The sequence below is a fragment of the Ictalurus punctatus genome, chromosome 24 (assembly GCF_001660625.3).
Source record: "Ictalurus punctatus breed USDA103 chromosome 24, Coco_2.0, whole genome shotgun sequence".
Lineage (NCBI taxonomy): Eukaryota > Metazoa > Chordata > Actinopteri > Siluriformes > Ictaluridae > Ictalurus > Ictalurus punctatus.
Window position 1 is genome coordinate 18712377 of NC_030439.2, and position 27388 is coordinate 18739764.

General features: G+C 37.3%; 2 protein-coding genes and 2 long non-coding RNA genes across 6 annotated transcripts; all 4 read left to right on the forward strand.

Moving 5' to 3' along the window:
• Positions 1 to 1839: 1839 nt before the first annotated feature.
• LOC128629014 (uncharacterized) lies at positions 1840 to 7792 on the forward strand. The gene is made up of 6 exons (XR_008393339.1): positions 1840 to 2033; positions 2188 to 2303; positions 2508 to 2574; positions 4088 to 4133; positions 4270 to 4326; positions 4452 to 7792. It is a non-coding gene; the product is annotated as an uncharacterized LOC128629014 (long non-coding RNA).
• Positions 7793 to 8768: 976 nt separating this feature from the next.
• On the forward strand, positions 8769 to 13883 carry LOC128629013 (GTPase IMAP family member 9-like). Its single transcript, XM_053675066.1, has 4 exons — positions 8769 to 8964; positions 10185 to 10231; positions 10312 to 10368; positions 10508 to 13883. Exons 2-4 carry the CDS (start codon positions 10216 to 10218, stop codon positions 11182 to 11184), a joined length of 750 nt encoding a protein of 249 aa, XP_053531041.1. The 5' UTR covers positions 8769 to 8964; positions 10185 to 10215; the 3' UTR covers positions 11185 to 13883.
• Positions 13884 to 16359: 2476 nt separating this feature from the next.
• LOC128628745 (uncharacterized) lies at positions 16360 to 22701 on the forward strand. 3 transcript variants are annotated; one of them, XR_008393342.1, is made up of 6 exons: positions 16360 to 16604; positions 16710 to 16825; positions 17030 to 17095; positions 18607 to 18652; positions 18789 to 18845; positions 18971 to 22701. It is a non-coding gene; the product is annotated as an uncharacterized LOC128628745 (long non-coding RNA). The 3 variants fall into 3 exon arrangements; XR_008393341.1 differs by having other exon boundaries at positions 16368 to 16555; positions 16766 to 16825; XR_008393340.1 differs by having other exon boundaries at positions 16374 to 16555.
• A 1030-nt stretch (positions 22702 to 23731) lies between these two features.
• LOC128629015 (GTPase IMAP family member 9-like) lies at positions 23732 to 26502 on the forward strand. The gene is made up of 4 exons (XM_053675067.1): positions 23732 to 23870; positions 25099 to 25145; positions 25226 to 25282; positions 25422 to 26502. The coding sequence occupies exons 2-4, from the start codon at positions 25130 to 25132 to the stop codon at positions 26096 to 26098; spliced, it is 750 nt and encodes a 249-aa protein (XP_053531042.1). The 5' UTR covers positions 23732 to 23870; positions 25099 to 25129; the 3' UTR covers positions 26099 to 26502.
• Positions 26503 to 27388: the final 886 nt, after the last annotated feature.

A 27388-nucleotide genomic window follows, 5' to 3' on the forward strand; every position in this document is an offset into this window, starting at 1 on the left:
TTTCCTGAATTTTCCAAAATCATTCCCAAAATGTTCTTTGTTGATTTTTACATGAAGTTGAAGAATAAGATCCATTTTTTAACTCAGTGCAGCCAAACCACTCACTCTGCATATGCACATGTCCTCTACCTGTTTTAGAAATTAAAAAGTGATAAGTAAAATGTTTACAGCCGTCGTAACATAAGTGAGAACACCAACTAACTCCCGTTAAGAATTAACTTAATTGACTTTTACAAGCTGGTGTTTTTACCAGCGTTCCAGACGCCTAGTATGGACATTTCCTTAAAAGAACTGGCCATTAATTTTTTCTACTTATTAGAACTGATGTCTGTATAGACTTCAGAATAATGTCATATTTCTCCAGAATTCTACAGTAAAATGAATTGATCTTTATTGCGAACATCGAGTAACTCACTGTGAACTGATTTCAGTGGGTTTGATCATCTAGCGATTTGAATTGTCCATTTTATAATCGAGTTAAAAGTGCCTCCTAGTTCAAACATACTGACAGACCCAATGATTTACAGAGCAAGTACTTAAAAATTCTACAGCAAAATTAATTCATCATTATTGTAAGCATAGAGTAGGTAATGCTGAGCTCAGATTCTTCTCCAAAAAAACAACAACAACCTTTTAAAACGTACTTCTAAATAGACTGTTTGCATGCATTTTGTTCTTGCATGTGAAGGCTGATTGCTTAGAATTTTTAAAAATTGGACGAAAAGTTGGATTTCTCATAAAACCTTGGGTGTGATCACTGATGCAAGACTACCAGACCAATAAAATATCAAACTGGCTATCTAACACAAGACTAGGCTAGTTTGGTGACGCAAGCCAAGTGGAGGTACAACTAAGCTATCACTGTATGGGTTTAACTGCTACAGTGTAATGCAGAGTACATTATCTTTCCTAATGCACTGCTCATTTCATGTTCACGTAACTTGGAACTCGTATAGACATTTACACGCCTTGTTTTCCTGCTCAGCGTGAGAGGATGTTAGTGTTTCAGTTTCAACCCATTTATTTATATTAAAATCAGCGTTAATCCATTTTTCCTCACACTGACTGTGTGAGCTAGTGTTTGGCAGAACTGAGAGACCATCAGCCAATAAGATATGAGTATTTCCACGTATTTTCCTGTAAACCCTGTCTGATCGGTCTCGAGTCCGATCACTATAGATATGAAATTACAGGAGGTCTTCTTTTACTGACCTTCAGTTATGTAGTGACGAACCGCTCCAAGTGTAGAATTATTCCAGGATAAAGAAAAAAATCTTCCTCATGCCCAGGCCAGGTTACGCCCCTGACTTTGAAGAGCAATTCCTTTAATATTATACAGTAAATTTAATTGATGTTTATTGTGAGCATAGAGGAGGTGCCTATGAACTGATCTGAGCAGGTCTGATTGTCTACCAATTTGAAATGTCTATTTTATAATGATTTAAAAAGTGCTTCCTGTCTATACTGACAGATCCGATGACTTTGAAGAGCAATTATTTTAAAATTCTACAGTAAAATGAATTGATCTGTATTGTGAAAATATAGTAAGTGCCTATGAACTGATCTGAGTGGGTCTGATTGTCCACCAATTTGAAACGTCGCTTTTATTAAAGCATTAAGAAAAAATAAAATATTAATATTTTGGTGTCAGACTTCCTCTGTGAAATTAACCATGTACACGTTTTAAACATTTATTTATGGTTAGATTTATAACAACAACAACAACAACAACAACAACACTAGTTTCTTAAAATATGTTTTTACAAATGAATTTTTATTTAACGTCTATTTAAACTTTATTGTGTTTTGCCATTTTATAATGTAAGGAATTATAAAAACTTTTAGCCGGTTAACTCAGAAAACGAGCTGCACCAACCGGACACTTCATCCCGGAAATACGGAAGCCAGTGCGGAAGAGCTGCGGTCCGTCTCCCGGTCGCCATCGAACATATAGTGAACAACAGCCTAATGGTGACGCTAGCTTACTGAGATAAGAGCTACACGGGATTTTGCTCCATTGCAACAAACAGTGTGTATGTTTCATTATTATTATTTTTGCTTTAAAAGCGCTAAGGCCATAAGGTAAGCTAAGCTAAGCTAAGCTAAACTAAACTAAGATAAGCTAAGCTAAGCTAAACTAAGATAAACTAAGATAAGCTAAGCTAACTGGCGTGTGTGCTTTTGTAGATGGCCGAGTACACACCGCTTCTCTAAACGCACTTCTTGGTTTCTTTGAACGCCAGATTGACTGCTCTGCATTGCTCTCTTGTTTACCCAGGAGTCAGGACTAACAAGTATAAAAGGTAAGTGAAATTCCTCCTTACAGAGTTCCAGCTTCAGAGCAGTCAGTTAATAAAAGCTGTCAGTGAAAACAGTAATAGAAAATATCGTGTATAACTGTGCAGACCAGTAAAGTAAATCTTAGGTTAAAGTTCGCTTTATTTATTTATTTATTTATTTATTTATTTATTTATTTATTTATTTATTTATTAATTATATGTTTACAGAAGACTGAGTACAAAAGAAAAAAAAAAAAACCTACAGAGGTGTGCCCACTACAGTTATCATAAACAGGTAAGTGTAAAGTTATCATACAGAGGTAAAGTTATCAGCACTGAACCCCTCTGCAGTACAGAGAGAATTGATTTATTTTTTGCTTTCAGTGTAGTAGGGCAGTGGATTTCAAAGTGGGGGCCGCGACAGTTTGGTGTGAAAAATAAATTCTCACTCTGACAACCACACACACACACAATCAATTCCTAATGTAATGTGAAGATGAAAGAGGTCATTATTAATAATAAAGGGGGCGTTATTTTCACAAGTCTGTATTTTTAATGTGTTTTAAAGACATCCTGCAAAAGGGGGGCCTCGGTCAAATTTTAATGCCATTTGTTGGGCCTTGCCATGGAAAAGTTTGCGAACCACTGTAGTAGAGTAGACCTCGGTTGGGCCCAGCCCAAAGGGAAAATGCACTGAAGTGCCGTGGATGCGTCGTTCATACATGCAGCAATTTTACATCCAATAAGTCGCCCGTCCCTGTACTATGAAGTCGCATCTACAATCAAACGAAGCTAACCATTAGCGTTCTCATTCCACGTCAGATTCTGCTCAAATTAAAGTCCAGATATAATTGGACAATGTGCTCGAGTATTGTTAAACCCCACCTACAAGCACAGAGTCCAAAGACTGCAGTGCTGTTTACGTCCACTAGATGTCCTCGGTGTATAAGTTAAGTAAGGTTAAACATTACTGTTGGTTTGAATTAGTTCAGTCTACAAAAGAAGCTTGTAAAATGGCATGTTGATATACTGTAACAATAGTGTATCAGTAGCATATTACACATTTGTATTTTGTATTGATGTAAAACATAAAATAAAAAATATAAGTATAGTTTAGATTAATGCAAGGATGCTATTTCGCAGGCAGGCTTTTGAATGGGCTTCATCTGAACTTTTACATGGAACCAATGTGATTCACGTTGACTGTTCATCTACTCGATCTATTCAATCCTATAGCCTGCGAATTCTGGATAATGGGACGGGTACAGTAGTACTAGATTTTGTATTAGATGTAGTACATCAGTAGAGTATATGTATAGTATATGTATGTATGTGTATATATATAATGTATGTGTGATGTATGTATATGCATCAGCAGGTCAGCTAGACTGAACCACACAAGTGTGTTCTGCTTATCCATCCATCTTCTATACCGCTTATCCTTCAGGGTCGTGGGGAACCTGGAGTCTATTCCAGGTAGCATGGGGCACAAGGTACACCCTGGTCGGGGTGCCAATCACATACAAATTCACACACCCATTCATACACTACGGACACTTTGGACATGCCAATCAGCCAACCATGCATGTCTTTGGACTGGGAGAGGAAGCCGGAGGAAACCCCTGCAGGGGAGAACATGCAATCATGCAAAAAAAAAAAAAAAAACCACACACACAGGGCAGCAGTTGGAATCGAAACCCCCAACCTGGGCGGTGTAAGGCAATCGTATTAACCACTAAGCCGCCATGCACTTTCTACTTTTCTAATTGTGTCTAAACACACCCCCCCCCCCCCCCCCCCCCCCGCAGTTACAAAGTCAAGCGGATCGGAGTGAACTAGATGTAAAAAACATGGGTAAGTAACACACATTTACTTGTCATTGGTGCATAATGACACCTAATTTCTCCATCTGGAGATTAATAAAGTATTGTTTGATCTTATCTTCATGTTGTTTAATGATGAATTTAACTCAAATGTGATGTTCTTCTAGGTCAGTTTCCTGTACGGAAGAAACAGCGTAGAAAGAGCATTACAGAGCCTCCTATTAGTGAGTTAAAGCTCTATGTTGCCAAAATTGAATTTGATTCATTCTAAGTATTGAAATTTAACAATTCATAATGATCATTTAAAAAAATAATAATTTAATGTTGTCTATTAAAATCTGATTTCCAGTGAGTACTGAAGATACATCATTGAGAGCAATCATACTTGGAAGCTCTGGTCATCAGCAGTTCTCTCTCACCGAGTCGATCCTGCAGAGCGTGGTCTTTGACGGCAGCTGATCCTCACACTATACTCACTACTAAAACTTCTGGAAGCCTCTTTGGGAGAAATGTGACTCTGGTCAACACTCCAAATCTTGACAATTACAAGTTTAAAGAGGAACTGAAGAAGGCGGTTCGGTTCTCCTGTCCAGGGCCACACGCCGTCCTGTTTACTGTAAATCCGTTAGACATGCCGCCAAACGCGTACGAAATTTTCAAACCGGTAGTGGAGTACTTTGGAGAGCAAATCTTGGACAACACAATGATTGTTTTATACCATGAGGAAGAGCAGTGGAGGCAGTCGTTAGAGGACAAAGTGATGAAGAATCGTGACTTTAGAGAGCTTCTAGACCAGTGTCATCGAAGGTGCCTAGTCTTCAACGGAAGAAGGGAAAGAGAGTAGCATGGCAAAAGAATTGTTGGACAAAATAGACGAGATGGTGGCAAAGCATGGTGTTTTTTCAAACCTGGAATATAAAGACGTGGCTCAACAATTCACACATCAGGAAATAATCGTGGAAAATCAAGAGAAAGAAGGAGGTCGGTGCAGTGCTAGAGGAACCGGAGAAGAAGCTTTCTCAGGATGAATGTGAAAATAAGGCCTTCATTAGCATTAAAGTCTCTTAAATTCACGTTTCAGAGGTCTTACAAACACAACCGACCCGACACGTAAACAAGATTTAGATGTTATTTTCTCTCGTCGCTGTTTGAGATGGTAAACCTGTGTGTGTGTGTGTGTGTGTGTGTGTGTGTGTGTGTGTGTCTGTCTGTCTGTCTGTCTCACATCCGTGTTTTAGAGCGGCTCGGTTCACAGGAAACGCTCCAAACCAGCTTCATCTCAGTCTGAGTTGTGAGTTTGAGTCGCTCATACGTGCGTTTAGACCCGACACGCGTCAGGTTCACTTTGGGTTTACGTTAGAGTCATCTCAAACACTCCTGTGGGACGAGGTTTACAGAATTTCACCTGATCTGTAATGAGAAGTTAATTTAAAAAAAAAAAAAAAAAAAACTGTTGTCAACTAAAAGGACGTCTACCTGCGGCTTTCCTCCAAAATAAAAGCCACAAGATCTAACACATAGAAGTGAATTAAGTCAGAAATATAAGACTATTGTTAAATTACTTTGTATAATAAAAATGTATTATCATTAAGTATTATTCAGTGCAATATTAATATTACAAAATAGCAAAGGTTTTTTCATATATAAAATAAAAAATGTATGTATATTTACAACACTACTTGTTATACTTGTTAACTGATATTAAATTACAAAACAGCCTGGTAAACACTGCTGCGAGGGGGTTTCTCATACGACGTCGACGTCTTTTTCTCTTCCTGATTGCCGTAATCCGTCTCTATGGTTTTTTCCATTCTTGGAAAGTCATGGAAAAGAAACACTGGATTTATTTTTGTTGGAGCACATGGTAACACAAAAAGGATATTTTTATGCATACGTTACCAAAGAGTGCTCTCAAGTCTTTATTTCACTTTGTAGTTCTAAGAGCTAGATAGATGCTTGTATATTATTTATCTGTTGCACTAATCATTTTTTATTATTATTTAAATATGGACAATTTAAGGCTACGTTCACGCAGCAGGCAAAACTGACAAACGTTACACAGGTTTGTTACTGACATGGCTGTTTTAACAACAGAAGACAGATTGAATCTGACATTTTTATTTCCACTCTCATATGTGGTACTGAAATCCGATACGTGGTCGTGCAATTCATGCAATTCAACTCGACAGTCGTTGTAATTTCGTACTACTGGGAAGGAAAGACTAACCACTGCTGTTTTATTTTTGTTTCGTTTCTTAATTATCAGTGAATCCAGTCTGTTATATAAATGCTCTTTTTGTACTGAGGAGGACGTGTTAAGCTTTGAAACTTGCAGGGTATTTTTTAACGGAACAAAGATCTTTTAAATGTCGGAAAATCAAGGAAAAGTTTATTTGGTTTGTTTGTCTCATCTTGTAGACGTGAAATAACCAGAATCAATCTTTACAGAGTTTATGAACCACCGGCCGCAAAGAAACAGTCTCAGATGCTCACTGACCCAACTGTAAAGTGTACAGTGGCTATGAGGTGGATTTACTCGTATACAGTCGCTTTTTGCCTCCAGACATTTTGATGGTGCTCATGACAGAAAATTAAAATAAGGGTCTGAACTTGACCACAACACACAATGCCTATTGGAGTGCTGATGCTGCTTGGTGCTGATACTCTCAGGAATAGGCTTGTGCAATATTAATTTTCTGAATGTAGTCAAGTTTATTTGGTGCAGTTCTAAAAATGTGATCTTTGGGCCTTTTTTACCCTCCTCACTATGTGGAGGTTCAGTGTGCTCATGAGTCCAATACCTATTAAATTTCACCCATTTCAGATGTGAAACTTTTTTACTGTATGGCCTCAAAAGCATTTTTAACTGGGTGTGTGTTTCTTTTTATCCATTACCGGATTTGTGCAGCTCAACAATCATCTGTCATTTTTTTTAAATCATTGTTTGTTTAATTTGTTTTCCCATCCCATGTGGTTGACAAAGTGATGTTACATGTGTGCAACCTTATATTTAATACCCCATTGAAACAGCACATGGTTAAAAGCAACCAGTTCCTACAGGATGAGAACAAATTATAAAAACACTTCACATTGTTCAAGAATGACAATTTATTTGAATTTATTTATAAATCTTTAGGTGTGTCAATACCATTGGTACAGATAGTTTTGAGAAAAAGACATTATTATGTTAAAAAGTAGTTTGAACAAGTTTACTTTTTGTATATTACAGAGATATTTAACTGTTGAAGTGGAAAATTTCATTGTTGTGTTTAATGTTTTTTTTATTTTATTTTTTATAAAGGGTGCCAATAATTCTGGAGGGCATATGGAGCACTTTCTCCCCAAAGAAACATAATGAATAATGAATGTTAAGAATTTGATCAGACAGGGAAGGTATTTGTCTGATATTGTTTACTATTGTTGCTTTAAAATATTCTAGATTCTCTTTACATGTGGTTTATAATGTCACAATAATGCAGCATCCATATATTTTATGTGTTAGGCTTTTATTGTTGTATTTTGTTCACACATTTGTGTATCTCATGTTGATTTGACGCACTAAAGGCCGTGTCCATTGTTCATTTGGGCAATGAACAGTTTCTGATTGTGGCTGTCAGATTGGACTTGTAATTTGTGATGAACATTGTCTGTCCAATTGAAGGAAATAAATAATAAAGCACAATATTTGCATGTGTGTGTGTGTGTGTTTTTTTTTTCTTCTAATAAATCTGTTTAGAGCACTTGGTTTAAGTCAGTTCATGCTCGATAGTATTTAAATAATACAGTATTATGTAAATACGTACATAGTTAGGAGGTGGTGCTGTGACCAAACACGAGTTCTCTTTATAAGAAACAGAGTTTTAATCTATAATTTTATATTATGATAAAACTCTACACAAATCCTACAGTTATAATGTCTACAGAAAATCCTCCTTATAACCTAATTTGTAATTTGATATGCAAATGATCATGAAGAATCAGTGAATATGCAAATTGCTCCATGAAGTCATCCTGCTACTTCGAGGGAAGTCCAGTGGGTGGATCTGGATTTGATCCAGCTTCTCCTACGCCTTATTGTCATTGGTCAGTTCAGAAGTTGGGTGCAGATACATTCCTTAGACACCCATGCGGGGTCATCATTCATTTTTACCATGAAATGTTAAAAACGTGCTTATTAGAGTAGGGTTAACACGATGGTCCCTTATTGTCATTTCCGCTAACCATCACCAGATCATCACCATCTGGATTTTTTTCCTCTTGCCAAAGTCTTCACTTGCAAAGTCGTTGTCATTGGGCGTGTGTTTCCAGGACAGTAACCAAGTCCCGTAGCCCCTTGAATTTTGAGCTGTCATATACAAAATTATTCTGCACAACAACATAAGAGCACAGGATCGTAGCCCGGCCACCTGAAGGAAATAATATACAGTACAGGTAAATATTTCAAATGATATTTCAAAAACATTATAACAACAACAACAACCACAACATAGTTTCTTAAAAGATGTTTTAGTAAATATATTTTTATTCAGCTTAATGCTTTGCAATATCCATTTAATCTTGATGCATTTGCATGCATTTGAATTTGCATATGAATTTGTATAAGATCGCTCCTCCTCCAGAATGTTTATTTTTAACAACAAGAACACTGGTTTGTTGTCAAAAGTGAAATGTTAGTGGGCGGAGCGAAGGAATTTTTGTTTCCGAAAGTTTTGGACGAGCTTTAAAGGGCGCATTTGGTGACTGGATGATTCAGAACAGACGGTTAAGACATAAACGCACTTCTTGGTTTCTTTGAACGCCAGATTGACTGCTCTGCATCGCTCTCTTGTTTACCCAGGAGTCAGGACTAACAAGTATAAAAGGTAAGTGAAATTCCTCCTTACAGAGTTCCAGCTTCAGAGCAGTCAGTTAATAAAAGCTGTCAGTGAAAACAGTAATAGAAAATATTGTGTATAACTGTGCAAAACAGTAAAATAAAACAGTAAAGTAAATCTTAGGTTAAAGTTGGCTTTATTGTCAGATGTTTACAGAAGACAGAGTGCAAAAGAAAGAAAAAAAAACTACAGAGGTGTGCCCACTACAGTTATCATAGAAAGGATGGCTACCTATGGAACTAAATTCACCACTATATATGTTGTAAATACATTTTCCCCACGGATGCTTCCAGGCAAACGCGTTCAAAGGGGAAAGAAAAACAAACATTTTATTTTCTAAATTTTCTAAGAATGTGACACAAAGATGTAGAATCTTTACAGACACACGCAAGCCGACTACTTCCGATTCAGCTCTTACAAAATAATGAAAACCCTATAAACATAAGAAATGGGTTCATTTACTCAAATATTTTTTTCTATTTCGACAAGACCCACTAGATGGTGCTAAAAATGCAAGAAATCGCACCTGCCAAATAGAATGATGCATTTTCCAGTAGTAGCAAATAGAATAACTTCTAATGGGTACAAATTACATATCCATATGTATCCACAGCTTTACGGAAACATATGAACACGTTACACAGATTTTAAAGGTGCGAATTTATCCCAGTTGAGCGAGCTGGTGGTGAGGAAAAACTCCCTAAGATGTTAAGAGGAAGAAACTTACACACTACGGAAACACACACTATGGACACTTTGGACATGCCAATCAGCCTACCATGCATGTCTTTGGACTGGAAGAGGAAACCGGAGGAAACCCAGCAGGGGAGAACATGCAGTCATACGGAAAAAAAAGAAAAAACACACACACAAGGCAGCGTCTGGAATCGAAGCCCCCAACCCGGGCGGTGTGAGGCAAACGTGCTAACCACTAAGCCAATGGTTTTCAAAGTGGCGGCTGCCAGGGGGCGCCCGGGGGGCCTCAACAATTTGGTGTGAAAAATAAATTCTCACTCAGACAACCACACACACACACACAATCAATTCCTAATGTAATGTAAAGATATATTCAGAAGTCTTTTATTTTTAATGTGTTTTAAAGACATCTTGCAAAAGGGGGGCCTCGGGCAAATGTTAATGCCATTTGCCCTGGAAAAATTTGGGAACCCCTGCACTAAGCCAATTGTGTCTAAACCTTTTTTCCCCAGTTACTGAGTCAATCTGATCTGAGTGAAATAGATGGAAAAGAACATGGGTAAGTGTAACACATTTATTTGTCATTGGTGTATAATGTTGTATAATGATGAATTTAATTCAAACGTGATGTTCTTCTAGATCAGTTTCCTGTACAGAATCAACCGCGTAGAAACAGCATTACAGAGCCTCCTTTCAGTGAGTTAAAGCTCGATGTTGGCAAAATTTAAATTGATTCATTCTATCTATTGAAAATGAACAATTTATAATAATCATTTTTTTAAAAATCATTTAATAATGTTAATCATAATGTTTTCTATTAAAATCTGATTTCCAGTGAGTACTGAAGATACATCATTGAGAGCGATCATACTTGGAAGCTCTGGTCATCAGCAGTTCTCTCTCACCGAGTCGATCCTGCAGAGCGCGGTCTTTGATGGCGCTGATCCTCACACTATACTCACTACTAAAACTTCTGGAAGCCTCTTTGGGAGAAATGTGACTCTGGTCAACACTCCAAATCTTGACAATTACAAGTTTAAAGAGGAACTGAAGAAGGCGGTTCGGTTCTCCTGTCCAGGGCCACACGCCGTCCTGTTTACTGTAAATCCGTTAGACATGCCGCCAAACGCGTACGAAATTTTCAAACCGGTAGTGGAGTACTTTGGAGAGCAAATCTTGGACAACACAATGATTGTTTTATACCATGAGGAAGAGCAGTGGAGGCAGTCGTTAGAGGACAAAGTGATGAAGAATCGTGACTTTAGAGAGCTTCTAGACCAGTGTCATCGAAGGTGCCTAGTCTTCAACGGAAGAAGGAAAGAGAGTAGCATGGCAAAAGAATTGTTGGACAAAATAGACGAGATGGTGGCAAAGCATGGTGTTTTTTCAAACCTGGAATATAAAGACGTGGCTCAACAATTCACACATCAGGAAATAATCGTGGAAAATCAAGAGAAAGAAGGAGGTCGGTGCAGTGCTAGAGGAACCGGAGAAGAAGCTTTCTCAGGATGAATGTGAAAATAAGGCCTTCATTAGCATTAAAGTCTCTTAAATTCACGTTTCAGAGGTCTTACAAACGCAACTGACCCGACACCGTAGACAAGATTTAGATGTTATTTTCTCTCGTCGCTGTTTGAGATGGTAAACCTGTGTGTGTGTGTGTGTGTGTGTGTGTGTGTGTGTGTGTGTGTGTGTGTGTGTGTGTGTGTGTGTGTGTGTGTCTGTCTGTCTGTCTGTCTGTCTCACATCCGTGTTTTAGAGCGGCTCGGTTCACAGGAAACGCTCCAAACCAGCTTCATCTCAGTCTGAGTTGTGAGTTTGAGTCGCTCATACGTGCGTTTAGACCCGACACGCGTCAGGTTCACTTTGGGTTTACGTTAGAGTCATCTCAAACACTCCTGTGGGACGAGGTTTACAGAATTTCACCTGATCTGTAATGAGAAGTTAATTTAAAAAAAAACAAAACAAAACTGTTGTCAACTAAAAGGACGTCTACCTGCGGCTTTCCTCCAAAATAAAAGCCACAAGATCTAACACATAGAAGTGAATTAAGTCAGAAATATAAGACTATTGTTAAATTACTTTGTATAATAAAAATGTATTATTATTAAGTATTATTCAGTGCAATATTAATATTACAAAATAGCAAAGGTTTTTTCATATATAAAATAAAAAATGTATGTATATTTACAACACTACTTGTTATACTTGTTAACTGATATTAAATTACAAAACAGCCTGGTAAACACTGCTGCGAGGGGGTTTCTCATACGACGTCGACGTCTTTTTCTCTTCCTGATTGCCGTAATCCGTCTCTATGGTTTTTTCCATTCTTGGAAAGTCATGGAAAAGAAATACTGTATTTATTTTTGTTGGAGCACATGGTAACACAAAAAGGATATTTTTATGCATACGTTACCAAAAAGTGCTCTCAAGTCTTTATTTCACTTTGTAGTTCTAAGACCTAGATAGATGCTTGTATATTATTTATCTGTTGCACTAATCATTTTTATTTATTTTTTTTTTATTAATCATTATTTAAATATGGACAATTTAAGGCTACGTTCACGCAGCAGGCAAAACTGACAAACGTTACACAGGTTTGTTACTGACATGGCTGTTTTAACAACAGAAGACAGATTGAATCTGACATTTTTATTTCCACTCTCATATGTGGTACTGAAATCCGATACGTGGTCGTGCAATTCATGCAATTCAACTCGACAGTCGTCGTAATTTCGTACTACTGGGAAGGAAAGACTAACCACTGCTGTTTTATTTTTGTTTCGTTTCTTAATTATCAGTGAATCCAGTCTGTTATATAAATGCTCTTTTTGTACTGAGGAGGACGTGTTAAGCTTTGAAACTTTCAGGGTATTTTTTAACGGAACAAAGATCTTTTAAATGTCGGAAAATCAAGGAAAAGTTTATTTGGTTTGTTTGTCTCATCTTGTAGACGTGAAATAACCAGAATCAATCTTTACAGAGTTTATGAACCACCGGCCACAAAGAAACAGCCTCAGATGCTCACTGACCCAACTGTAAAGTGTACAGTGGCTATGAGGTGGATTTACTCGTATACAGTCGCTTTTTGCCTCCAGACATTTTGATGGTGCTCATGACAGAAAATTAAAATAAGGGTCTGAACTGACCACAACACACAATGCCTATTGGAGTGCTGATGCTGCTTGGTGCTGATACTCTCAGGAATAGGCTTGTGCAATATTAATTTTCTGAATGTAGTCAAGTTTATTTGGTGCAGTTCTAAAAATGTGATCTTTGGGCCTTTTTTACCCTCCTCACTATGTGGAGGTTCAGTGTGCTCATGAGTCCAATACCTATTAAATTTCACCCATTTCAGATGTGAAACTTTTTTACTGTATGGCCTCAAAAGCATTTTTAACTGGGTGTGTGTTTCTTTTTATCCATTACCGGATTTGTGCAGCTCAACAATCATCTGTCATTTTTTTTTTTATCATTGTTTGTTTAATTTGTTTTCCCATCCCATGTGGTTGACAAAGTGATGTTACATGTGTGCAACCTTATATTTAATACCCCACTGAAACAGCACATGGTTAAAAGCAACCAGTTCCTACAGGATGAGAACAAATTATAAAAACACTACACATTGATCAAGAATGACAATTTATTTACAAATCTTTAGGTGTGTCAATACCATTGGTACAGATAGTTTTGAGAAAAATACATTATTATGTTAAAAAGTAGTTTGAACAAGTTTACTTTTTGTATATTACAGAGATATTTAACTGTTGAAGTGGAAAATTTCATTGTTGTGTTTAATGTTTTTTTTTTTTTATATATATATAAAGGGTGCCAATAATTCTGGAGGGCATATGGAGCACTTTCTCCCCAAAGAAACATAATGAATAATGAATGTTAAGAATTTGATCAGACAGGGAAGGTATTTGTCTGATATTGTTTACTATTGTTGCTTTAAAATATTCTAGATTCTCTTTACATGTGGTTTATAATGTCACAATAATGCAGCATCCATATATTTTATGTGTTAGGCTTTTATTGTTGTATTTTGTTCACACATTTGTATCTCATGTTGATTTGACGCACTAAAGGCCGTGTCCATTGTTCATTTGGGCAATAAACAGTTTCTGATTGTGGCTGTCAGATTGGACTTGTAATTTGTGATGAACATTATCTGTCCAGTTGAAGGAAATAAATAATAAAGCACAATATTTGTATATGTGTGTGTGTGTTTTTTTTTCTTCTAATAAATCTGTTTAGAGCACTTGGTTTAAGTCAGTTCATGCTCGATAGTATTTACATAAAACAGTATTATGTAAATACGTACATAGTTAGGAGGTGGTGCTGTGACCAAACACGACTTCTCTTTATAAGAAACAGAGTTTTAATCTATAATTTTATATTATGATAAAACTCTACACAAATCCTACAGTTATAATGTCTACAGAAAATCCTCCTTATAACCTAATTTGTAATTTGATATGCAAATGATCATGAAGAATCAGTGAATATGCAAATTGCCACATGAAGACATCCTGCTACTTCGAGGGAAGTCCAGGGGGTGGATCTGGATCTTGTCATTTCATCTAACCCTCACCAGATCATCACCATCTGGATTTTTTTCCTCTTGCCACTCCCCTTGCAAAGTCGTTGTCATTGGGCGTGTGTTTCCAGGACAGTAACCAAGTCCCGTAGCCCCTTGAATTTTGAGCTGTCATATACAAAATTATTCTGCACAACAACATAAGAGCACAGGATCGTAGCCCAGCCACCTGAAGGAATATATAGGAATATAAAGTAAGTGTAAATATTTCAAATGGATGCTAAATGTAACAACAACAAAAAAAACCTTTCCTGAATTTTCCAAAATCATTCCCAAAATGTTCTTTGTTGATTTTTACATGAAGTTGAAGAATAAGATCCATTTTTTAACTCAGTGCAGCCAAACCACTCACTCTGCATATGCACATGTCCTCTACCTGTTTTAGAAATTAAAAAGTGATAAGTAAAATGTTTACAGCCGTCGTAACATAAGTGAGAACACCAACTAACTCCCGTTAAGAATTAACTTAATTGACTTTTACAAGCTGGTGTTTTTACCAGCGTTCCAGACGCCTAGTATGGACATTTCCTTAAAAGAACTGGCCATTAATTTTTTCTACTTATTAGAACTGATGTCTGTATAGACTTCAGAATAATGTCATATTTCTCCAGAATTCTACAGTAAAATGAATTGATCTTTATTGCGAACATCGAGTAACTCACTGTGAACTGATTTCAGTGGGTTTGATCATCTAGCGATTTGAATTGTCCATTTTATAATCGAGTTAAAAGTGCCTCCTAGTTCAAACATACTGACAGACCCAATGATTTACAGAGCAAGTACTTAAAAATTCTACAGCAAAATTAATTCATCATTATTGTAAGCATAGAGTAGGTAATGCTGAGCTCAGATTCTTCTCCAAAAAAACAACAACAACCTTTTAAAACGTACTTCTAAATAGACTGTTTGCATGCATTTTGTTCTTGCATGTGAAGGCTGATTGCTTAGAATTTTTAAAAATTGGACGAAAAGTTGGATTTCTCATAAAACCTTGGGTGTGATCACTGATGCAAGACTACCAGACCAATAAAATATCAAACTGGCTATCTAACACAAGACTAGGCTAGTTTGGTGACGCAAGCCAAGTGGAGGTACAACTAAGCTATCACTGTATGGGTTTAACTGCTACAGTGTAATGCAGAGTACATTATCTTTCCTAATGCACTGCTCATTTCATGTTCACGTAACTTGGAACTCGTATAGACATTTACACGCCTTGTTTTCCTGCTCAGCGTGAGAGGATGTTAGTGTTTCAGTTTCAACCCATTTATTTATATTAAAATCAGCGTTAATCCATTTTTCCTCACACTGACTGTGTGAGCTAGTGTTTGGCAGAACTGAGAGACCATCAGCCAATAAGATATGAGTATTTCCACGTATTTTCCTGTAAACCCTGTCTGATCGGTCTCGAGTCCGATCACTATAGATATGAAATTACAGGAGGTCTTCTTTTACTGACCTTCAGTTATGTAGTGACGAACCGCTCCAAGTGTAGAATTATTCCAGGATAAAGAAAAAAATCTTCCTCATGCCCAGGCCAGGTTACGCCCCTGACTTTGAAGAGCAATTCCTTTAATATTATACAGTAAATTTAATTGATGTTTATTGTGAGCATAGAGGAGGTGCCTATGAACTGATCTGAGCAGGTCTGATTGTCTACCAATTTGAAATGTCTATTTTATAATGATTTAAAAAGTGCTTCCTGTCTATACTGACAGATCCGATGACTTTGAAGAGCAATTATTTTAAAATTCTACAGTAAAATGAATTGATCTGTATTGTGAAAATATAGTAAGTGCCTATGAACTGATCTGAGTGGGTCTGATTGTCCACCAATTTGAAACGTCGCTTTTATTAAAGCATTAAGAAAAAATAAAATATTAATATTTTGGTGTCAGACTTCCTCTGTGAAATTAACCATGTACACGTTTTAAACATTTATTTATGGTTAGATTTATAACAACAACAACAACAACAACAACAACACTAGTTTCTTAAAATATGTTTTTACAAATGAATTTTTATTTAACGTCTATTTAAACTTTATTGTGTTTTGCCATTTTATAATGTAAGGAATTATAAAAACTTTTAGCCGGTTAACTCAGAAAACGAGCTGCACCAACCGGACACTTCATCCCGGAAATACGGAAGCCAGTGCGGAAGAGCTGCGGTCCGTCTCCCGGTCGCCATCGAACATATAGTGAACAACAGCCTAATGGTGACGCTAGCTTACTGAGATAAGAGCTACACGGGATTTTGCTCCATTGCAACAAACAGTGTGTATGTTTCATTATTATTATTTTTGCTTTAAAAGCGCTAAGGCCATAAGGTAAGCTAAGCTAAGCTAAGCTAAACTAAACTAAGATAAGCTAAGCTAAGCTAAACTAAGATAAACTAAGATAAGCTAAGCTAACTGGCGTGTGTGCTTTTGTAGATGGCCGAGTACACACCGCTTCTCTAAACGCACTTCTTGGTTTCTTTGAACGCCAGATTGACTGCTCTGCATTGCTCTCTTGTTTACCCAGGAGTCAGGACTAACAAGTATAAAAGGTAAGTGAAATTCCTCCTTACAGAGTTCCAGCTTCAGAGCAGTCAGTTAATAAAAGCTGTCAGTGAAAACAGTAATAGAAAATATCGTGTATAACTGTGCAGACCAGTAAAGTAAATCTTAGGTTAAAGTTCGCTTTATTTATTTATTTATTTATTTATTTATTTATTTATTTATTTATTTATTTATTAATTATATGTTTACAGAAGACTGAGTACAAAAGAAAAAAAAAAAACCTACAGAGGTGTGCCCACTACAGTTATCATAAACAGGTAAGTGTAAAGTTATCATACAGAGGTAAAGTTATCAGCACTGAACCCCTCTGCAGTACAGAGAGAATTGATTTATTTTTTGCTTTCAGTGTAGTAGGGCAGTGGATTTCAAAGTGGGGGCCGCGACAGTTTGGTGTGAAAAATAAATTCTCACTCTGACAACCACACACACACACAATCAATTCCTAATGTAATGTGAAGATGAAAGAGGTCATTATTAATAATAAAGGGGGCGTTATTTTCACAAGTCTGTATTTTTAATGTGTTTTAAAGACATCCTGCAAAAGGGGGGCCTCGGTCAAATTTTAATGCCATTTGTTGGGCCTTGCCATGGAAAAGTTTGCGAACCACTGTAGTAGAGTAGACCTCGGTTGGGCCCAGCCCAAAGGGAAAATGCACTGAAGTGCCGTGGATGCGTCGTTCATACATGCAGCAATTTTACATCCAATAAGTCGCCCGTCCCTGTACTATGAAGTCGCATCTACAATCAAACGAAGCTAACCATTAGCGTTCTCATTCCACGTCAGATTCTGCTCAAATTAAAGTCCAGATATAATTGGACAATGTGCTCGAGTATTGTTAAACCCCACCTACAAGCACAGAGTCCAAAGACTGCAGTGCTGTTTACGTCCACTAGATGTCCTCGGTGTATAAGTTAAGTAAGGTTAAACATTACTGTTGGTTTGAATTAGTTCAGTCTACAAAAGAAGCTTGTAAAATGGCATGTTGATATACTGTAACAATAGTGTATCAGTAGCATATTACACATTTGTATTTTGTATTGATGTAAAACATAAAATAAAAAATATAAGTATAGTTTAGATTAATGCAAGGATGCTATTTCGCAGGCAGGCTTTTGAATGGGCTTCATCTGAACTTTTACATGGAACCAATGTGATTCACGTTGACTGTTCATCTACTCGATCTATTCAATCCTATAGCCTGCGAATTCTGGATAATGGGACGGGTACAGTAGTACTAGATTTTGTATTAGATGTAGTACATCAGTAGAGTATATGTATAGTATATGTATGTATGTGTATATATATAATGTATGTGTGATGTATGTATATGCATCAGCAGGTCAGCTAGACTGAACCACACAAGTGTGTTCTGCTTATCCATCCATCTTCTATACCGCTTATCCTTCAGGGTCGTGGGGAACCTGGAGTCTATTCCAGGTAGCATGGGGCACAAGGTACACCCTGGTCGGGGTGCCAATCACATACAAATTCACACACCCATTCATACACTACGGACACTTTGGACATGCCAATCAGCCAACCATGCATGTCTTTGGACTGGGAGAGGAAGCCGGAGGAAACCCCTGCAGGGGAGAACATGCAATCATGCAAAAAAAAAAAAAAAACCACACACACAGGGCAGCAGTTGGAATCGAAACCCCCAACCTGGGCGGTGTAAGGCAATCGTATTAACCACTAAGCCGCCATGCACTTTCTACTTTTCTAATTGTGTCTAAACACACCCCCCCCCCCCCCCCCCCCCCGCAGTTACAAAGTCAAGCGGATCGGAGTGAACTAGATGTAAAAAACATGGGTAAGTAACACACATTTACTTGTCATTGGTGCATAATGACACCTAATTTCTCCATCTGGAGATTAATAAAGTATTGTTTGATCTTATCTTCATGTTGTTTAATGATGAATTTAACTCAAATGTGATGTTCTTCTAGGTCAGTTTCCTGTACGGAAGAAACAGCGTAGAAAGAGCATTACAGAGCCTCCTATTAGTGAGTTAAAGCTCTATGTTGCCAAAATTGAATTTGATTCATTCTAAGTATTGAAATTTAACAATTCATAATGATCATTTAAAAAAATAATAATTTAATGTTGTCTATTAAAATCTGATTTCCAGTGAGTACTGAAGATACATCATTGAGAGCAATCATACTTGGAAGCTCTGGTCATCAGCAGTTCTCTCTCACCGAGTCGATCCTGCAGAGCGTGGTCTTTGACGGCACTGATCCTCACACTATACTCACTACTAAAACTTCTGGAAGCCTCTTTGGGAAGAAATGTGACTCTGGTCAACACTCCAAATCTTGACAATTACAAGTTTAAAAAGGAACTGAAGAAGGCGGTTCGGTTCTCCTGTCCAGGGCCACACGCCGTCCTGTTTACTGTAAGTCCGTTAGACATGCCGCCAAACGCGTACGAAATTTTCAAACCGGTAGTGGAGTACTTTGGAGAGCAAATCTTGGACAACACAATGATTGTTTTATACCATGAGGAAGAGCAGTGGAGGCAGTCGTTAGAGGACAAAGTGATGAAGAATCGTGACTTTAGAGAGCTTCTAGACCAGTGTCATCGAAGGTGCCTAGTCTTCAACGGAAGAAGGGAAGAGAGTAGCATGGCAAAAGAATTGTTGGACAAAATAGACGAGATGGTGGCAAAGCATGGTGTTTTTTCAAACCTGGAATATAAAGACGTGGCTCAACAATTCACACATCAGGAAATAATCGTGGAAAATCAAGAGAAAGAAGGAGGTCGGTGCAGTGCTAGAGGAACCGGAGAAGAAGCATTCTCAGGATGCTTTCCACGGGTCCTTAAAAAGTCTTCAAATCTCTTAAATTCCTGAATGTGAAAATAAGGCCTTCAGTAGCATTAAAGTCTCTTAGATTCACGTTTCAGAGGTCTTACAAACGCAACCGACCCGACATCGTAAACATGATTTAGATGTTATTTTCTCTCGTCGCTGTTTGAGATGGTAAACCTGTGTGTGTGTGCGCGCGCGCGCGTGTGCGCGTGTCTCACATCCGTGTTTTAGAGCGGCTCAGTTCACAGGAAACGCTCCAAACCAGCTTCATCTCAGTCTGAGTTGAGTTTGACTCGTTTATACGTGTGTTTAGACCCGGCGTGCATCGACACGCATTCACTTTGGGCTTGTTTACGTTAGTCATCTCAACCACTCCTGTGGGACGAGGTTTACAGCATTTCACCTGATCGGTAATGTGAGAATTTTTTTTAGCATTAAAGTCTGTAACAGACATTAGTCATTGAAGGCATTAAAGTCTGTTTCAGAGGTCTTACAAATGCAACAAGATTTAGATGTTATTTTCTCTAGTCGCTGTTAGGGATGGTATCCCATCTGTGTTTTTGTGGCTCGGTTCACAGTTAGTTAAAGTAGTAAATGTTTGTGTTACTGTTTGTGTTACTCGACCTTAGTGCAGCTTTTAATAAAAAGCTACTTATATAGCGCTTTTATCCAAAGGAGCAGTTCTCTCCTGGCTCAACTCTTATCTGACTGATCGTTATCAGTTCGTAGATGTAAATAGTGATTTCTCCATGCGTACTGAGGTTATAGAGCCCCACAGTTATGGAACGGTCTTCCTATTATTTAATATATATAAAATAAAAATGTATGTATATTTACAACACTACTTTTTATACTTGTTAACTGGGATTAAATTACAAAACAACCTGGTAAACACTGCTACGAGGGAGTTTCTCATACAGCTGCTGAGGGCACGAGGGTGAAGCCCACGGCTTTTTCTTGGCTGATTGCTGAAATCCGTCTCTATGGTTTTTTCCATTCTTGGAAAGTCATGGAAAAGAAATACTGTATTTATTTTTGTTGGAGCACATGGTAACACAAAAAGGATATTTTTATGCATACGTTACCAAAAAGTGCTCTCAAGTCTTTATTTCACTTTGTAGTTCTAAGACCTAGATAGATGCTTGTATATTATTTATCTGTTGCACTAATCATTTTTATTTATTTTTTTTTTATTAATCATTATTTAAATATGGACAATTTAAGGCTACGTTCACGCAGCAGGCAAAACTGACAAACGTTACACAGGTTTGTTACTGACATGGCTGTTTTAACAACAGAAGACAGATTGAATCTGACATTTTTATTTCCACTCTCATATGTGGTACTGAAATCCGATACGTGGTCGTGCAATTCATACAATTCAACTCGACAGTCGTCGTAATTTCGTACTACTGGGAAGGAAAGACTAACCACTGCTGTTTTATTTTTGTTTCGTTTGTTAATTATCAGTGAATCCAGTCTGTAATATAAATGCTCTTTTTGTACTGAGGAGGACGTGTTAAGCTTTGAAACTTTCAAAGCTTAATGTCAATGTTTATTGATGTCAATATTGCGATGTCAATAATAATTGCATATGTCAATAATTGCGATGTCAATAATAATTGCGATGTCAATAATAATGTTGTCAATAATAATATTGCGATGACAATATTAATAATGTCAATATTGCGATGTCAATATTTTTTAACGGAACGAAGATCTCTTAAATGTCGGAAAATCAAGGAAAAGTTTTTGTTTTGTTTGTCTCATCTTGTAGACGTGAAATAACCAGAATCAATCTTTAGAGTTTATGAGTTTACCACCGGCCACAAGGAAACAGTCAGATGCTCACTGACCCAACTGTAAAGTATACAGTGGCTATGAGGTGGATTTACTCGTATACAGTCGCTTTTTGCCTCCAGACATTTTGATGGTGCTCATGACAGAAAATTAAAATAAGGGTCTGAATTGACCACAACACACAATGCCTATTGGAGTGCTGATGCTGCCTGGTGCTGATACTCTCAGGAATAGGCTTGTGCAATATTAATTTTCTGAATGTAGTCAAGTTTATTTGGTGCAGTTCTAAAAATGTGATCTTTGGGCCTTTTTGACCCTCCTCACTATGTGGAGGTTCAGTGTGCTCATGAGTCCAATACCTATTAAATTTCACCCATTTCAGATGTGAAACTTTTTTACTGTATGGCCTCAAAAGCATTTTTAACTGGGTGTGTGTTTCTTTTTATCCATTACCGGATTTGTGCAGCTCAACAATCATCTGTCATTTTTTTTTTTATCATTGTTTGTTTAATTTGTTTTCCCATCCCATGTGGTTGACAAAGTGATGTTACATGTGTGCAACCTTATATTTAATACCCCACTGAAACAGCACATGGTTAAAAGCAACCAGTTCCTACAGGATGAGAACAAATTATAAAAACACTTCACATTGTTCAAGAATGACAATTTATTTTAATTTATTTACAAATCTTTAGGTGTGTCAATACCATTGGTACAGATAGTTTTGAGAAAAAGACATTATTATGTTAAAAAGTAGTTTGAACAAGTTTACTTTTTGTATATTACAGAGATATTTAACTGTTGAAGTGGAAAATTTCATTGTTGTGTTTAATGTTTTTTTTTATTTTATTTTTTATAAAGGGTGCCAATAATTCTGGAGGGCATATGGAGCACTTTCTCCCCAAAGAAACATAATGAATAATGAATGTTAAGAATTTGATCAGACAGGGAAGGTATTTGTCTGATATTGTTTACTATTGTTGCTTTAAAATATTCTAGATTCTCTTTACATGTGGTTTATAATGTCACAATAATGCAGCATCCATATATTTTATGTGTTAGGCTTTTATTGTTGTATTTTGTTCACACATTTGTGTATCTCATGTTGATTTGACGCACTAAAGGCCGTGTCCATTGTTCATTTGGGCAATGAACAGTTTCTGATTGTGGCTGTCAGATTGGACTTGTAATTTGTGATGAACATTGTCTGTCCAATTGAAGGAAATAAATAATAAAGCACAATATTTGCATGTGTGTGTGTGTGTTTTTTTTTCTTCTAATAAATCTGTTTAGAGCACTTGGTTTAAGTCAGTTCATGCTCGATAGTATTTAAATAATACAGTATTATGTAAATACGTACATAGTTAGGAGGTGGTGCTGTGACCAAACACGAGTTCTCTTTATAAGAAACAGAGTTTTAATCTATAATTTTATATTATGATAAAACTCTACACAAATCCTACAGTTATAATGTCTACAGAAAATCCTCCTTATAACCTAATTTGTAATTTGATATGCAAATGATCATGAAGAATCAGTGAATATGCAAATTGCTCCATGAAGTCATCCTGCTACTTCGAGGGAAGTCCAGGGGGTGGATCTGGATTTGATCCGGCTTCTCCTACGCCTTATTGTCATTGGTCAGTTCAGAAGTTGGGTGCAGATACATTCCTTAGACACCCATGCGGGGTCATCATTCATTTTTACCATGAAATGTTAAAAACGTGCTTATTAGAGTAGGGTTAACACGATGGTCCCTTATTGTCATTTCCGCTAACCATCACCAGATCATCACCATCTGGATTTTTTTCCTCTTGCCAAAGTCTTCACTTGCAAAGTCGTTGTCATTGGGCGTGTGTTTCCAGGACAGTAACCAAGTCCCGTAGCCCCTTGAATTTTGAGCTGTCATATACAAAATTATTCTGCACAACAACATAAGAGCACAGGATCGTAGCCCGGCCACCTGAAGGAAATAATATACAGTACAGGTAAATATTTCAAATGATATTTCAAAAACATTATAACAACAACAACAACCACAACATAGTTTCTTAAAAGATGTTTTAGTAAATATATTTTTATACAGCTTAATGCTTTGCAATATCCATTTAATCTTGATGCATTTGCATGCATTTGAATTTGCATATGAATTTGTATAAGATCGCTCCTCCTCCAGAATGTTTATTTTTAACAAGAAGAACACTGGTTTGTTGTCAAAAGTGAAATGTTAGTGGGCGGAGCGAAGGAAGGATTGTTTCCGAAAGTTTTGGACGAGCTTTAAAGGGCGCATTTGGTGACTGGATGATTCAGAACAGACGGTTAAGACATAAACGCACTTCTCGGTGTCTTTGAACGCCAGATTGACTGCTCTGCATTGCTCTCTTGTTTACCCAGGAGTCAGGACTAACAAGTATAAAAGGTAAGTGAAATTCCTCCTTACAGAGTTCCAGCTTCAGAGCAGTCAGTTAATAAAAGCTGTCAGTGAAAACAGTAATAGAAAATATTGTGTATAACTGTGCAAAACAGTAAAGTAAAACAGTAAAGTAAATCTTAGGTTAAAGTTGGCTTTATTGTCAGATGTTTACAGAAGACAGAGTGCAAAAGAAAGAAAAAAAACTACAGAGGTGTGCCCACTACAGTTATCATAGAAACGATGGCTACCTATGGAACTAAATTCACCACTATATATGTTGTAAATACATTTTCCCCACGGATGCTTCCAGGCAAACGCGTTCAAAGGGGAAAGAAAAACAAACATTTTATTTTCTAAATTTTCTAAGAATGTGACACAAAGATGTAGAATCTTTACAGACACACGCAAGCCGACTACTTCCGATTCAGCTCTTACAAAATAATGAAAACCCTATAAACATAAGAAATGGGTTCATTTACTCAAATATTTTTTTCTATTTCGACAAGACCCACTAGATGGTGCTAAAAATGCAAGAAATCGCACCTGCCAAATAGAATGATGCATTTTCCAGTAGTAGCAAATAGAATAACTTCTAATGGGTACAAATTACATATCCATATGTATCCACAGCTTTACGGAAACATATGAACACGTTACACAGATTTTAAAGGTGCGAATTTATCCCAGTTGAGCGAGCCGGTGGTGAGGAAAAACTCCCTAAGATGTTAAGAGGAAGAAACTTACACACTATGGACACTTTGGACATGCCAATCAGCCTACCATGCATGTCTTTGGACTGGAAGAGGAAACCGGAGGAAACCCCGCAGGGGAGAACATGCAGTCATACGGAAAAAAAAAAAAGAAAAAACACACACACAAGGCAGCGTCTGGAATCGAAGCCCCCAACCCGGGCGGTGTGAGGCAAACGTGCTAACCACTAAGCCAATGGTTTTCAAAGTGGCGGCTGCCAGGGGGCGCCCGGGGGGCCTCAACAATTTGGTGTGAAAAATAAATTCTCACTCAGACAACCACACACACACACAATCAGTTCCTAATGTAATGTAAAGATATATTCAGAAGTCTTTTATTTTTAATGTGTTTTAAAGACATCTTGCAAAAGGGGGGCCTCGGGCAAATGTTAATGCCATTTGCCCTGGAAAAATTTGGGAACCCCTGCACTAAGCCACCGTGTGCCTTCTACTTATCTAATTGTGTCTAAACCTTTTTTCCCCAGTTACTGAGTCAATCTGATCTGAGTGAAATAGATGGAAAAGAACATGGGTAAGTGTAACACATTTATTTGTCATTGGTGTATAATGTTGTATAATGATGAATTTAATTCAAACGTGATGTTCTTCTAGATCAGTTTCCTGTACAGAATCAACCGCGTAGAAACAGCATTACAGAGCCTCCTTTCAGTGAGTTAAAGCTCGATGTTGGCAAAATTTAAATTGATTCATTCTATCTATTGAAAATGAACAATTTATAATAATCATTTTTTAAAAAATCATTTAATAATGTTAATCATAATGTTTTCTATTAAAATCTGATTTCCAGTGAGTACTGAAGATACATCATTGAGAGCGATCATACTTGGAAGCTCTGGTCATCAGCAGTTCTCTCTCACCGAGTCGATCCTGCAGAGCGTGGTCTTTGACGGCGCTGATCCTCACACTATACTCACTACTAAAACTTCTGGAAGCCTCTTTGGGAGAAATGTGACTCTGGTCAACACTCCAAATCTTGACAATTACAAGTTTAAAGAGGAACTGAAGAAGGCGGTTTGGTTCTCCTGTCCAGGGCCACACGCCGTCCTGTTTACTGTAAATCCGTTAGACATGCCGCCAAACGCGTACGAAATTTTCAAACCGGTAGTGGAGTACTTTGGAGAGCAAATCTTGGACAACACAATGATTGTTTTATACCATGAGGAAGAGCAGTGGAGGCAGTCGTTAGAGGACAAAGTGATGAAGAATCGTGACTTTAGAGAGCTTCTAGACCAGTGTCATCGAAGGTGCCTAGTCTTCAACGGAAGAAGGAAAGAGAGTAGCATGGCAAAAGAATTGTTGGACAAAATAGACGAGATGGTGGCAAAGCATGGTGTTTTTTCAAACCTGGAATATAAAGACGTGGCTCAACAATTCACACATCAGGAAATAATCGTGGAAAATCAAGAGAAAGAAGGAGGTCGGTGCAGTGCTAGAGGAACCGGAGAAGAAGCTTTCTCAGGATGAATGTGAAAATAAGGCCTTCATTAGCATTAAAGTCTCTTAAATTCACGTTTCAGAGGTCTTACAAACACAACCGACCCGACACGTAAACAAGATTTAGATGTTATTTTCTCTCGTCGCTGTTTGAGATGGTAAACCTGTGTGTGTGTGTGTGTGTGTGTGTGTGTGTGTGTGTGTGTCTGTCTGTCTGTCTGTCTCACATCCGTGTTTTAGAGCGGCTCGGTTCACAGGAAACGCTCCAAACCAGCTTCATCTCAGTCTGAGTTGTGAGTTTGAGTCGCTCATACGTGCGTTTAGACCCGACACGCGTCAGGTTCACTTTGGGTTTACGTTAGAGTCATCTCAAACACTCCTGTGGGACGAGGTTTACAGAATTTCACCTGATCTGTAATGAGAAGTTAATTTAAAAAAAAAAAAAAAAAAAAACTGTTGTCAACTAAAAGGACGTCTACCTGCGGCTTTCCTCCAAAATAAAAGCCACAAGATCTAACACATAGAAGTGAATTAAGTCAGAAATATAAGACTATTGTTAAATTACTTTGTATAATAAAAATGTATTATCATTAAGTATTATTCAGTGCAATATTAATATTACAAAATAGCAAAGGTTTTTTCATATATAAAATAAAAAATGTATGTATATTTACAACACTACTTGTTATACTTGTTAACTGATATTAAATTACAAAACAGCCTGGTAAACACTGCTGCGAGGGGGTTTCTCATACGACGTCGACGTCTTTTTCTCTTCCTGATTGCCGTAATCCGTCTCTATGGTTTTTTCCATTCTTGGAAAGTCATGGAAAAGAAACACTGGATTTATTTTTGTTGGAGCACATGGTAACACAAAAAGGATATTTTTATGCATACGTTACCAAAGAGTGCTCTCAAGTCTTTATTTCACTTTGTAGTTCTAAGAGCTAGATAGATGCTTGTATATTATTTATCTGTTGCACTAATCATTTTTTATTATTATTTAAATATGGACAATTTAAGGCTACGTTCACGCAGCAGGCAAAACTGACAAACGTTACACAGGTTTGTTACTGACATGGCTGTTTTAACAACAGAAGACAGATTGAATCTGACATTTTTATTTCCACTCTCATATGTGGTACTGAAATCCGATACGTGGTCGTGCAATTCATGCAATTCAACTCGACAGTCGTTGTAATTTCGTACTACTGGGAAGGAAAGACTAACCACTGCTGTTTTATTTTTGTTTCGTTTCTTAATTATCAGTGAATCCAGTCTGTTATATAAATGCTCTTTTTGTACTGAGGAGGACGTGTT

What these genes read in the sequence shown, in the direction of transcription:
- LOC128629013 (XM_053675066.1), top strand. An exon ending in CATTACAGAGCCTCCTTTCA is followed by an intron (nt 10,369 to 10,507) that starts GTGAGTTAAAGC and finishes TCTGATTTCCAG; the next exon opens with TGAGTACTGAAGATACATCA.
- LOC128629015 (XM_053675067.1), top strand. An exon ending in CATTACAGAGCCTCCTTTCA is followed by an intron (nt 25,283 to 25,421) that starts GTGAGTTAAAGC and finishes TCTGATTTCCAG; the next exon opens with TGAGTACTGAAGATACATCA.